Source organism: Onychostoma macrolepis, chromosome 13, assembly GCF_012432095.1.
Source record: "Onychostoma macrolepis isolate SWU-2019 chromosome 13, ASM1243209v1, whole genome shotgun sequence".
In the NCBI taxonomy this organism is placed as follows: Eukaryota; Metazoa; Chordata; class Actinopteri; order Cypriniformes; family Cyprinidae; genus Onychostoma; species Onychostoma macrolepis.
The window spans coordinates 11,759,139-11,773,695 of record NC_081167.1 but is presented as its reverse complement, the minus strand read 5'-3'; the positions used below and the strand labels follow the sequence as shown (position 1 = coordinate 11,773,695).

The following is a 14,557-nucleotide window of genomic DNA, read 5'->3' as shown; positions in this document are numbered from 1 at the left end:
TCGTATTGTTTTTCACTCATGTTTGTCTGTGCAGGACGAGGGAGTGGAGTCAGATGATCTAAAAAAGGACCTGCCCCTCTTGCCTCCTCCCCCTGACTCCAGCAGTATGAAGCTGACGATAAAAGAGATCTGGTTCAGCTTTGCTGCGCCAACCAACATACGTTCTCATGCTCCAACCATGTCAAGGTACACACACAAATGCAAATCAATTCCATAATCATTTTCATCTTGTTTTTCAGTAAAAAAAAAAAAAAACATTAACACTACATTACATAACATTACATAAAATGTTATAAAAAGAATTGTATATTTTTTTTCCCCCAGAAAGCAGAGTGATGGCAGATAAAATAAATTAACAAATTTAATGATTGTAAATAAAATGAACACAAAATATATAAATAAATATATATTAGTGCTGTCAATCGATAAAAAAAAAAAGAACTAATCGTACATTTTTTTCTGAAATTAATCGCGATTAATCCCACCTGACATTAAAGTTTTTAAATATACTTTCATATTGCAATAATTTCACATTAATTCTTCAAATTAATTTACAAACAACAAAGACAGTATATATTTTTTTATATTTGTTTAATGATGACATTTTTATGACTAAAGGCCAGTATCACTGATAACAATTAATAGCCTACTGATTTCCATATAAAAACTTCCCCCCTAATATTTAACCATTGACTATAGCCATTCAACATTACATTATAATTAAGAGCTATCAATTATAACATTTATTAGACTTTAAAAATAACTTTTAATTTAAGTGAAATATAAGTTCATATACAGAAATTGAATGACATTATAATAATAAAGTATTGGTTTCCCCTTATTTTATTTTTTTCTTTTGTTCTTGATGAACAGACATTACAGCAGCCGACTATTTGGCTGCTATTTTTTTAAGAGCTGCCACTGTTGAATATGACACGGATCTGACACACATCGTATTTTCTCTCATCTCTCTTTACCTTTTCTGACTCATTTCAGTCTCTTCTATTGAACTGATGAGTTGAATCGAGTGTATTAGATGAAGGAGACAGTGCTGGGCTGCTCCAGGACAGTTTTGAAAACCATTTCAGAGACATGTTCCTAAATGTGACTTATATAAAATATATTACATGCATGCACAGTTTTAAGGGAGCTTTAATCGCCTTTTTGGTAACTTCATGACTTAACTGACCATGACATTGCATGCTCGTAGTTTCTTTTGTGATTTTATATGAATTGATACAGGCTACAGCACGCGCAGGCACAGTACTGTTTCTGCGCTCGTTTGACTCGCGCCTGGCACTGAAGTGAATTTGGTATGGAAGGCCAAAAGGGCCAAAAACACGTGAATTTTAACGCGTATTTCACGCATAATTGTAACTGTAACTGATTTCCTGACAAAATGTTCATGCTTTGATGATAACTTATGTTTGATCACTGTTAAAACTAGAATGTCCACTAATGTGTTGATTTACAAAAAAAGCATAAGGGAAGAAAAATGAGGAAATTTTATTTTTATGTAATATTTCCTAAAACAGCAATTTAAACATATTATTTCCATAAGCTATACACAAAAAGAAAAGGATAAAAAAGACAAAAGACAAAATAATTAGGCTGAACAAGCTGATCTATAGCATGTTAAATGGTGGTAGGAATGGTCTATGAATGGTACACCCCCTAAGCTCACATAAATGGTTTGACCCAAGTCTTCATCAGTCAATGACACTGACCCATTCGAACTGATTTTTAACGCATATTTAACATGTATTTCACGCATATTTAACATGTTGAATACGCATATTTAACACGTTAAATACATGTTTTGGAGCGCACGTCTGCCCCTGTGTTAACGGTGGTAATTAATTTTAACGCATTAAACTGAAAAAATTCATCGTCTGCGTTAACACGCTAATTTTGACAACACTTATATATATTTATGTACCGTATTGTCCCGAATATAAGACGACCCTGATTATAAGACGACCCCCCTTATTCCAGATGTAGCTTTTGGAAAAAGGCTTTTTGAAAACCAAATCTTGTTTGTTTGTTTGTTTGTTTTTCTCTTTGTAAAACAAATTTTTTTCTTAAATTATTTTCAAATTGCATATTTTTCCTATTTTAATTTTTGTTTTGAAAGTATGGTAAATACTGGTAAAATGTACCAACAATGACATTGAAAAATATACACTTTTTGATATACCATAAAAATAACAGGTAGCCCATCTGATTTATATAACATTTAGGCTATCCATCTCATAGTAGCCAACCAAAATTTTATTAACAGTAGAAGTGAAATCTTATTGTAGTCTTCAAATCTGGGTACTGTCTTATGTTTTAAAATCACTTACAGAGGAAGTTTGGTCCCATCAGGCTAACATGACAGTCACGACTCGTGCCGCTGTAAGCTTTTCTTTTTGTTTTGTTTTCGCCCGCGATCTTTACAACACACATTATATTACATATTTCATGGCACACTCGTTATATGCGTTTTTGGCGCCACCTATTGTTGTGGGTGTATTACTGACATGTCAAAGTCTAGACCCCGAATATAAGACGACCGCGTTTTTTCAGATGTATTTCCAAGAAAAAAACATCGTCTTATATTCGGGACAATACGGTATGTATATTTATTTATCTATGTGTGTGTGTGTGTGTGACCCTGGACCACAAATCCAGCCATAAGGGTCAATTTTTCGAAGTTGAGTTTTATACATCACCTGAAAGCTGAGTAATTAAGCTTTCCATTGATGTATAGTTTGTTAGGATCGGACAACATTTGGCTGAGATACAACTATTTGAAAATCTGGAATCTGAGGGTGCAAAAAAATCTAAATATTGAGAAAATCACCTTTTAAATCTGTCCAAATGAAGTCCTTAGCAATGCATATCACTAATCAAAAATTAAGTTTTTATATATTTATGGTAGGAAATTTACAAAATATATTCATGGAACATTATCTTTACTTAATTTCCTAATGATTTTTGACATAATATAGTTGTTTTCAGGGAATGTATATTTGGCTGCAAAGTCTTTGATTCGGTTCAAAGGGAATCATGGATCAGTATTTATATGGCTAATAAGGTCTGTGTTGTTGAATGTGTCTGCAGGCAGCTGAATCTGTTGAGTACTGCGACCCCTGCAGTCGGTGCATGGTTGGTTCCCATTGACCAGCTGAAATCCTCCCTGCAGAAACTAGACATGGAGGCCACGCTGCGTGTGTGCGCAGTCATGGGCTGCATAATGACTGAGGCCCTGGAGGTCAGACTTGTTAATACTTATACCATTAGACATCCCTGGATTTGCAGTGTAATTCAGCAGAACTGCGGACCTAATTTAACTGGTCTAATATTATGGGCATGTGTATGTGTGCTTTAACCCAACAGAAAAAGAGTATTCACATTCCATTTCGCAGCAAGTATAACCGTGTTACAAAGCGAGCCCGATATCTTCATGAGAACCCATCCTGTTTACTGTGTAATATTCTACATCGTTACCTGCAGCAGGCTGATTACAGCATCATCGAAGAGGCCACCATGGTAAGTCTGTATGGTTGCAGAACACATGGTTGCACATGTATTAGATTCTCTTATACTACTGCATTGTTGAATTCTTCATTACCCGCTGTAAAATCTGAAATTACTTCAACGTGTCAGGGCTCCAGACTGCGACTAAAACGGTCACATTTGCGACCAAAAATATACATTTTTGAGTGAAGTTTTTGTTGAGATTGCCACTGGTGACTCTATACAGTTATGGTATGATTTAAAAATTATCGTAATGGCTTTTTTCCTGCTTTTTTTGCGATCACGTCTTTTATGCTGACGTAATAAACTGAGATGATGCACATCAAAGTTTTAGTGGAAAAACAGTCCTCATCTCTGGCAAGCACCAGCGTTGACGACACATCTGCTAAAAGCAGCTTCAGTTGTGGCAGCATGAGAAAAATCGAAAATGATGGAGATGTGCGAAGTAAAAGTGCAGAAAAACAGTGTCTATTTTGTGTACAACTTAAATAAGCTAAAACAGGTAAAGCTGTCAGCTGTGTGGATATTAGCAAAATCTTGAACAATTTTAGTTTATTATCAATACTATTATTGTTTCTTGTTATCAAGATCTTTAGTCTATATTAGGGCTGGGCGATATGGCCCAAAAAATTATCACGGTAAATATCAGTCGATATCGATAATTATCACGATAAATGTCAAATTTTTATTTTTTATTTCTTTCAAGTTTAAAGCCAGATTTTTGCTCCAAAGTGAAAGTTGTAGAAACCAGACCACTAATTTTCCTTAACAAAATAAATATCTAAATAGAAAAATGTATTTCTTAGTTTCTGCATGTTCTGATGAGAACGATATTGTTTCAAATCAAAAAACAGGTTTGGGTTGCCTGATAATATTAATAATAATAATACCACTTTTTTGTCTCTTAGAAATGCACATTTGAGAGTAGATTGAGTTAGGATGCAGAGGTAAATTTTGTTCATTATCAAAATCAATAACATCTGTAAAAATTGTAGCAACCTCAGTTTTATATGGTCAAATTTATTCTGACCAAGTTTATTTTTATTTTTTTTTTTTTAATTAAGCATTGGTCTCCCATGGTAGCATACATTTTAAATAATTTTTTTAGGTAGCCTATTTGTATGAAAAACAGTAGTCTAAAAACATTCAGTATAAATGCACATATGCTATAGCTTAACCACACATACATACTATAATTATATATACCATTACTCCTGTAATAAATTTCAATGTGAATATCCCACATTTCTGCCACAATACCATGGTGCCGTGAGTGTTACTACAGTAAATCCATGGTAAATAATGGCGATGTGTAGACTGAAAAGCCTTTTGACTGTCTCGTTGCACAGTGTTTCTCCTGTTTAAACTTTTTAAACTGAGTCGTTTGTGTTCTTCGCTGAATTCAAGCGCTTCACACTGGATCTCACTGTGCTGCTTATGCCGAGTTCACACTGCATGATTTTCAAACTCGTCTGATCGCTGTTGTTTTCACACTGGCTGACTATCTTGTGCCGAGTTCACACTGCACGATTTTAGCCCGATTTTTCACTCGCCGACAGGTTTTGATAAATCGCTGACAAATGCCCGACATCGGAGGCAAATCGGAGCTCGTTCATGCGAGTGACAATCGCGCAGTGTGAATTACCAAAGACGCGATCTGAGGGAATCGCCGACACGTCGCCGACGCCCGTGAAATATTTGGCATGCTAAATATCTGGAGCTGTCGGCGATTCACAATCATGCTGTGGATCATTGTTATATCGTCATTTTGCCCGGTAAAACTGCTCAGTGTTAAGAGGTAAGCCCTTATAGAGGTAACAGAACTTGAAGCTGCTTTGAAACTATGTGCATTGTGGATGCTATGCAAATAAATACATTGACTTAACCGAACCAAGTTGAAGACTCCTACTAGCTATACCTAACAACGGTGCGAGCGATCAAATAAATGAATAAACAAAACTTAATCTGTACAAAAAGTGGCCGGGTATTAACGAGCTGCCGCAAATAACATTTCCATATATGATTTCCTTCTATTTGTGGTGTGAGGGCTTACAGTTTAATGCAAATCACTGTATCTATAATATATTAAATCTACAGAGATTAATTGTAAAGCCACATTTTATTTTAGATGTTTACCATACCGAGTTTCAGTTTAGTTTTCATCCGAGTTCCGTAGTGAATGTAGACATATTTAATGTTTATGATTCAACTTAGATCGCGTTGGAAAGGGATATGACAATTGATGATACAGTAAACCTTAACCACTGCAACGCGATCTTAAGTAGAATAATATAAACATTAAATAATATAAAACGTCTACATTCACTACCACTCAGTCTCCACTGTAGCTCCCGTGACCTAAATTCCCAGAATGCATTGCCGCTGTGACGACATATTCACAGACTCTATGGAGGGTCAGAGAGGTCTCAGATTTAATCAAAAATATCTTAATTTGTGTTCCGAAGATTAACAAAGTTCTTATGGGTTTGGAACGACATAAGGATGAGTAATTAATGACAGAATTTTCATTTTTGGGTGAACTATCCCTTTAAGAAAAACAGATTGGATGTGTGAAAAACATACACTAAAACTCTTACTGTTTAAAAACTTTTGACTGGTAATGTTTTTTAAAGAAATCTCCTCTGCTCACCAAGCCTGCATTTATTTGATCCAAAGTACAGCAAAAACAGTAAAATTTAAAATAATTATTTAAACTGTATGTGTGTGTGTGTGTGTCTATATATCTATATATATATATATATATATATATATATATTAGGGCTGGGCAAGTTAACGCGTTTTTATCGCGTTAACGCATTAATTAATTAACGCCGACAATTAGTTTATCGCGCGTTAACGTACTTTTTATTTTGAAAGTCCGTTGCTCACTGCGTTTGAATACACATAGATAGACTGTAATAATACAACCGAATACAACACAAACCATGGGTCACAGGAGGGGTGGGGTGTTTATCAGTAGGCTACTGGCTGCTTGGGATGAGCGTCATCACGCGTCTCAACCAATGAAAGCATTTGTTGTGTGCCTAAGAGAGCTACAGCGCGAAACAGAAAATATCTGGTGCGGACAGAAAAATGGAAAAAGGTACCGAAATCTTAAATGGACATTTTTATTTTAAACCTTTTCCACACGGTGGAGTTGATAGAACTAAAGCTATTTGTAACCACTGCAAAGCTGAATTGTCTTATCATCGGAGTACTTCGAGTCTTGAAGTATCACTTAAATGCAATGCACACCGTTGATGCCAGCAAATCACCCACCCAAACAAACAGTGGAGGAAGGCTTCGGCAGACTACATTGGATGCAGCATGTGGGAGAACTATAGATAAACAAAAGAAAGACAAGCTAACAAATGCCAGTATGAACTTTTGTTCATACAGCAGTACTTTGAAAGAATAAAATTATGCAATACACTACTTTTGATTTCATTATTGAATTTTGCGCATGCTGCGATTAATTGCGATTAATCGCAGAAAATCATGTGATTAATCGCGATTTAAAATATTTAATCGTTGCCCAGCACACACATATATATATATATATATATATATATATATAATTTTTTAGGTTTCTTTGATATATAGAATGTTCAGAAGAACAGCATTTATCTCAAATAGAAATATTTTGTAACATTATAAATGTCTTTATCACTTTTGATCAATTTAAAGCATCATTGCTAAGTAATACGTATTAATTGTATTAATTTTTATAATCCATTTAAAAAAAAAAAAAACTGACTCCAAGCTTTTGAATGGTATAGTGTATAAGGTTACAAAAGCTTTTTAAATGCTGATCTTTATATTCATTATTATTTACTTTATATTTATATTCAAGTATCCTGAAAAAATGTCCTCAACTGTTTTAAATATTGATGATGATGATGATGATGATGATGATGAATAATAATAATAATAATAATAATAAATGTTTCTTGAACAGCAAATCAGCATATTAGAATCATTTCTGAAGGATCATGTGACACTGAAGACTGGAGTAATGATGCTGAAAATGTAGCTTTGATCACAGGAATAAATTACATTTTAAAATATTTTCAAATACAAAGCAGTTATTTTAAATGGTAAAAATATTTCACAATATTACTGCTTTTGCTGTATTTTGGATGAAATAAATGCAGGCTTGGTGACCAGAAGACAATTCTTTAAAAAGCATTAGAAATCTTACTGTTCAAAAACTTTTGACTGGTAGTGTATGACAACATTTATAGGATGCATTGAGGAGGAGCCCAAACCACACTTAGTGGCCAGGTGATGCTGACATAGTTATGGTCCATGATATTAACACAGATTCTGTGTAATAAACAATTCTTTGTGACTGTATAAAGTTCTCAAGTTGGAAAAGACGTTTACTTCCCACTTTAAGTGAACCGTTGTTCCTAGCACATCTACAAGATGGATTAAAATGCTGACAAAGACAAGAAAAGATGAGACATAAATGCATGACAGTATGACTGAAATGTTAAAGTGTAAAAATAAACAAATAAAATAAATCATGTTAAGTCTGTGGCACCTAAAAAGTAATTTGGCGCCTAATTTTTGTTTCTTTGTTTCTTGATTTTTTTTATTTTTATTTTCTTTGTCTGGAGCCCTGCATGTTCTTCTAGATTGTACTAGCAATGGCATTCTGGACTCTTCTTGGGCAAGATAAAATTAACCATGTATTACAATAAATGCGTGTGTAAACTGCAGTTTAAGGAGAATAAACATTTATTTTGCATATATTACTTTTAACAATCTGTCATTAATTATACTCACTAATCTTGTAATACTTATTCATCTTTATCTTTCAGAACGATGGACTGCCTGCTCTGGTCACTCTGAGAAAGGGTTTGGTGGCGCTTGCTCGTCAGTGGATGAAGTTCATTGTTGTCACACAGGGCTTTAAGGCGGTTGGTTTGCCACGACCCAATCAGCTTCCTAAGCCCAAAGAGCAAGACCCCATCGAGCCTGATCAGACACAGGGGCCAGACTGTGGTGCTGCCTTGCAGAGTGACACCAGTGCTGATGGAGCCGAGTTTGAGTTTGATGCAGGTAGTTGTCTTACATACTTTTTACTTAACATATACAGCAGACTTAATGTGATTTTGGGAGGTTTATCTGTTTTGTGTTGTTCATGTGCCTTTTTAGGTACTGTAAGTGAACATACAATGCTGTTAGAAGGAGTATGTAGTCGTCCTGCTCCTACCGGTAACTCAGCCCCTGTGACTGGAGTCGAGATCATGAGAAAACTCTCCAAATCTCACACACACAGCGAGTCTGCCCTCAGGATCAAGGTTTGTGTGGGTCTGAATGTGTAGAATAAATCATGAAGCTGAATGCTTTTTATTTATTTATTTATTTATTAATTTTTTTTTAGGGTTCTCACCCTTACCAGTCCCTGAGCTACACGAGTGGAGATACAGCAGCTGATTCTCCCGCTCATGTCAGTCGGACAGGGCTGCAGTCCAATCACAGCCCTCGGAAAGAGTCGTTGCTAAGCTATCTAACAGGTAGCATCCACAGTCTTCACAACCTCCTAGAAGCCACGCCTCATCGAGCAAACGAACAAACCACAGCCAAGAACAGCTCTCTGACACGTACAGGTATGATTTTCTTCATTCAGAGTTTATTGCTTTTGCAATCTAATATTAGACAGGTGAAAATGTGAATCAGAAAGACAAATGCGTTTTCTTGATGTATGGTTTTCCCATGAGAGCAGGTTACTAACCCTATTGTGTTCGATTTTTCTTCTTTTTTTAGTATTATTTTTCTGCACAGAAAATATCAGAAACCATTAAAGTGCTGAGGCACCATACTGGGTTGGATAGTCCCAAATCCCATCCAATGCTCAGGGCAGCAAGTAGATATGTCACACTAGATGGCGCAATAAAAGAAATAAAATTTTACATTTTTTGCTAGTAACTTCCAAATCCATACAGATTGTAGAGGAAGCCATTTTTTCTCGGGGTCTTTCAGTACTCCAGATGGTAGCATGTGACTTACAGAATAGGGATGTGCTGAAATTAAAATTCTGGCCGATACCAATATGTCGATTTATTAAAATTCTATACAGTTTTATAGAATAAATGAAAAATAAAACACTGCAAACCAATATTCAATTGATTCAATTCCTACAAGTGAATTTAGGCATCACAACATTTTAATGTACTTGAAAAACATATAAATTTTCAGATTTACTATTTTTAAGATTACATTTAAACAGTTATTAAATTATTAATATTATTAAAGATAAACTTTAGTTGATTGTTAGAAGGCAAAGGTCATCTAAATGGTAAAACAGGGAAAATGAGCATGCAGAATTAAATATCCAGTATCCGATACCAATGAATAATAAAAAAAGTATTATTTATTATTTGTTAACGTATTAATATTTTGAATGAGCTTTTATTGTAAAATTTTCAGTTTTTCATTTTTTTTTTTTTTGATATTTTTGAACTTCAACTTAAAATGATTTTATTTCAGATTTTTGTTTATATCTAATATTTGTTTTATTTCAGCTTTGCTTCTTTTAACATAAACTGTTTTGAATACTTTGTTTTAATTAACAATAATAGCACTATCACCCAATAACCAATATAATACGATATATAGTGCATCCCTAAAAAAAATGACAAAGATTTACACTGTAGGCGGGACCAAAACAATATCTATTGACATGTCAGAAACGTGAGCAATGTGCTAACATCCCCTCAGAACAGGGCATCATTGTGACTTCTGTGCAGAAAGCACAACACTCAATTTCTTCAAGTAAAAATCTAGATAATGTTAAATGTTTGTTGTTTTTTGGTAGGCAATAATGTTGGTGCAGACGTGTTAACGGAACATCCTCTTCTATCGGAGCCATTTTCTGTCAGCTTCTACAACTGGATGTCAAACGCTGTTGGCAACCGCACAGGTGGCAACGTCCAGGAATCGCCTCTCAACCGCTCTCAGCATAACAGCCTGCAGACCGGAGGTGAGCGATTAGTGCTTCGACAGATAAATATGAGTAGTCTGTTGGCTGTGTGTAAACAAGCACTCTGTATCTGTCCATGTGGCTGTGATCAGAGACTCAAATGTTTACTGTGATTAGTGTGTGTTCATTTGCACTGAAAATGTTCATTAACTCTTGTGTGCAGGAGTCCTCCCCACCATTCCTTCTGCATCAGATTTTAACACTGTACTGTCCAGTGATCAGAACACACTGGACACACACTCTCAGCACACACACTCCCAGCACAGCACGAGTCAGGATGACCTGCTTGATCAAGATGAGACAAATCTCTGCCCTGCAGCTGTGCAGCTAGCCGATGCACAGGTGTGTGCACCAGGAATACTTAATATTTTGTTATCATTTATTAATGACCATGCATATGTTATCGCCTCCTCTCATTCTGTTTGTGTGTGTGTCATGGGATTGTCTGTACAGGTTGTTTTTAAGCCTTTGTTGAGTCACATTGGTATCCAGCCCCAGGATGCTCCTCCACTTAGTTACAAGATGTATTTTGGGGAGCACCTGTCCTTCAGCGGCACTCTTGAGTGTTTGAGAGCCGACATTGTCGACTCTGACACCAGCAAAGACAGGAAAAACAAACGAGCACACAGGTAACACAGATTTTCCAAGGTAGCTTTTGTTCATCTGTCTAGAGATATTCTAGAAAGCGCACTTATTTTTTATTTATTTATTGATTTATTTATTTTTTTTCTCACTGTTGCAAGTTTCATTTTATGTAAGGATGGGTACTTGGAAGTGCGCAATAATTAAATGACTACAGTGTTAGTATTGTTAACTAACACTGTTAAAAATCATTTTGGTTATTGAAATAAAGCTTTCAAATAAATGAAAATCAAAGCAAATATAAAAAAACTTAAATCTAACAAAAATTTGAACATTTGTTATCTAGCAACTAACTGAAATAAGTTTATTGAAGTACTAAAATTACTAAAACTAAAATAAGTACAAGTATAAAAAACAAAAACCAATGAAAATTACAAAAAACAAAACTAATATCAAGAAACAAAAATAAACTGAAAATAATCAAATAAAGGTTAAAACTAAATACTAAATTAAATGACTAAACTATTAAATTAATAATAAACAAATTTAATTAGTATTAAAATGATTTTTTACAAAAATCTGCAAAAACAAAGTTCTTTCTTCATTTCAAGTTGACCCTGACTGTAATAACTAGCGATTCAGGTGTTGATTCATTAGCCGTTTGACAGATTCAGCAAGTGAGTCTTTTTATATAATTCATTAAAAGATTCAGCAATGAAGTTTGTAGATTCAGACTACACTGGTAACAATTATGTATGCCTTCTGTTCAAAAATGGCTAGACAGACCACAGCTCTATACAGAGAGAATATACTGTATATACATAGACTACAGTGCAGACAAAAACCTGTCCAACCCTGAACTTGGCCTATTTTATTTATTGAGTACTCAAGCAGTCAACATGTTGCTTGTCCCTGATTTTATAACGGTGTGTTCTTGTGTTCAGGCAGGGCATGGTGAACATCCCACCGCTTGATTTCAAGCCTGCCCTGATGATTGAGACTTTCAGTTTGAACGCAGTCATACTGGAGAAGTGCATGTCAACCCCTCCCTCTGCCAGTGCGCTGTCTTTCCACGAGCTGAGCCGGAGACCCCAGGCCAGCGTGCACTGCCATTTTACCCTCGCTTGCCAAGCGATTCGCCAGCACGTGGACATGGCCCTGGTCCGCCTCATTCACCAGTTCAGCACGATGATCGATGACATCAAAGCCACACAGACTGACATCAAGCTCAACCGCTACACTGCCGGCTCCTCTTCCCCAACGCCTACCAAGGCGCGACCGTATCGGGAATTTCGCTCTTCTGACTTCAGCCGTAGTTCTCGTGGGAGCCTGAATGGAGCTGCTCGACTGGGCACTCAGAAGGGCAAGCGGACCATGGCCGGGCCGGGCCTAGACACGCTGACCAGGAATCGAGAGCCTCGTGGAAGGGGGACGCTGGGACGTTCTGAGCGAAGGACGTCAAAAGTATCTCGGAAGGGTTCGCGTGACGTGGCGGACCACATGACCATTCAGATGGATGACTCGGACTCCATCACGGTGTCAGAACAGAGCGAGCCGTCGGCCGAGTGCTGGCAGAACATGTACAAACTGCTTAATTTCTACTCGCTCATATCAGACCCCACAGGCATCCTGGAGAAGAACCAAGATAATGTCCTCTCAGGTAGGACTTGCTCTGCATTTTTGTTAATTTGAATTCTTTTGATTCACTTTTTTTAAGTGAAAGAATTTGAAAATATAATAAGAATTTTGTAAGAAAATGAAGTATATTTTTAGACCCAATAATTGTTTTTGCATTGCAACATATATCATTATTGCATTACACATGATGGTAATGAAATTCTATTTTATTGTGTTGTGATAAAGAGACTCGGAGAAAGGAAATGCTCAATTGTCATGAAAATGTCAAATTGCAAAAAAAAAAAAAATCTTATTTTTGCTTTTGAATGGTACAAAAATAGTCTAATATTCACAGTTTTTGGCCCAATTTGCCTATTCACTTGCTCTTCAGAGGGTGGACGGAGCCCTGCGGATCCTCCATGTCGATTGGTGTTTGAATCTGAAGGCGAGACGCCCCCCAGTCGACTGGGGCGTAGGCGGAGCTTGGTAAGCTCTGAGCCCCAGCATGTTACGCTGATCGTGTTCGGCGTTGGCATGGTGAACCGCACGCATCTGGAAGCAGACATTGGAGGACTGACCATGGAGGCTGAGCTTAAGAAAATACATGGCAGTTTTACTCTAAAGGAGAAAATGAAGGGTAAATCAAGCAGCATTTTGTAATAAATGTAACATTTTAAAATATCCTGTATACTTACGAACACCTTATCCTATCATTTCTGTTCTCTTGATGCAGATATTCTCCATCAGAAGATGACTGAGACCTGTGCCTCGGCCCATATCGGATGTGTGAACATTGTGCTTCTGGAAGGAATCTCACCAGACATACAGTCAGTAACTCATTTATCACTAGGCCTAATACCCACTGACTGCTCTACCACTTATCAGCGTCCACTTATACAGTATATAATCAGTTTACCTTGAAGTGTCTAATTTCTCTTTTTTAAATATGCCCAATCTCAGTTTCACATGCAAAACACTGTAAACCATTGGTAGGTTGGCTTCCTGAGGAGCATAGACACTTTGTCTCTGTGGTACTTTAATATTTTGCTATGTTTATTTGATCAGTCTGACATAACAACTCACGGACTAAACAATAACATGAACCGCAATGCAAAAACTTTATATCCATACACTACTGTTCTAAAGAAGTCTCTTATGCCCACCGAGGCTGCAACTGTGAAATATTATTACAATTCAAAATAATATAAAATTTTAATATATTATAAAATGTAATTTATTCCTGTTATTCCACATGATTATGTTATTCCTTCAGAAATCATTCTATTATGCCGATTTGGTGATTGAGAAACATTTCTTATTATCACTGCCACATTCATGTCAGTCATGCATTTATTTGAAATAGAAATCTTTGGTAACATTATAAATGTCTGTACTGCCACTTTTGATCAAATTGATGCATACTTGCCGAATAAAATAATTAATTACTTTCTCACCGAACCCACATTTTTGAACGATTGTGTATTTAAACTTTTTAAAAGATAGTGTATTTAATGACCAGCATGTCACAGATACTTCACTGTGTTGTTAGAAACTACATGGTAGCAATCTAAAAACTACACAAACAGTTTAGCAATTGCATAACACCACCCTGGAAACAACCTGCAATAACCTAGCCTCAGAAAATGTAAAATCCAGTTCAAGCAGCCCTTGTAATGTACTTTAAAATGCACTTTATTCCTAGCATACTCTCTGCGATTATCATATTTTAAAGTTGTTTTAAAGTCATTCTTGGATGTTTTTTTTTCTGGTGTTCTCTTTCCACAAATGTATTTTTAAGAGTACAGATTTATCACAGCAATATGTGACAGTTTTGAAATGTTTTCT

At 36.0% G+C, this 14,557-nt stretch overlaps 1 protein-coding gene across 11 annotated transcripts in view; it reads left to right on the top strand.

The window, feature by feature from the left end:
• The window catches only part of kiaa1109 (KIAA1109 ortholog), a 69,328-nt gene that overhangs the window by 27,167 nt on the left and 27,604 nt on the right, over positions 1 to 14,557 (top strand). For all 11 annotated transcript variants that reach the window (XM_058795152.1, XM_058795144.1, XM_058795146.1 and 8 more), the window contains exons 37-48: positions 35 to 186; positions 3,106 to 3,256; positions 3,382 to 3,534; positions 8,349 to 8,589; positions 8,686 to 8,831; positions 8,915 to 9,140; positions 10,349 to 10,513; positions 10,677 to 10,855; positions 10,967 to 11,142; positions 12,040 to 12,755; positions 13,104 to 13,349; positions 13,446 to 13,539. In XM_058795152.1, the coding sequence (XP_058651135.1) occupies positions 35 to 186; positions 3,106 to 3,256; positions 3,382 to 3,534; positions 8,349 to 8,589; positions 8,686 to 8,831; positions 8,915 to 9,140; positions 10,349 to 10,513; positions 10,677 to 10,855; positions 10,967 to 11,142; positions 12,040 to 12,755; positions 13,104 to 13,349; positions 13,446 to 13,539 (2,645 nt within the window). The remainder of the gene's footprint in view (positions 1 to 34; positions 187 to 3,105; positions 3,257 to 3,381; positions 3,535 to 8,348; positions 8,590 to 8,685; positions 8,832 to 8,914; positions 9,141 to 10,348; positions 10,514 to 10,676; positions 10,856 to 10,966; positions 11,143 to 12,039; positions 12,756 to 13,103; positions 13,350 to 13,445; positions 13,540 to 14,557) is intronic.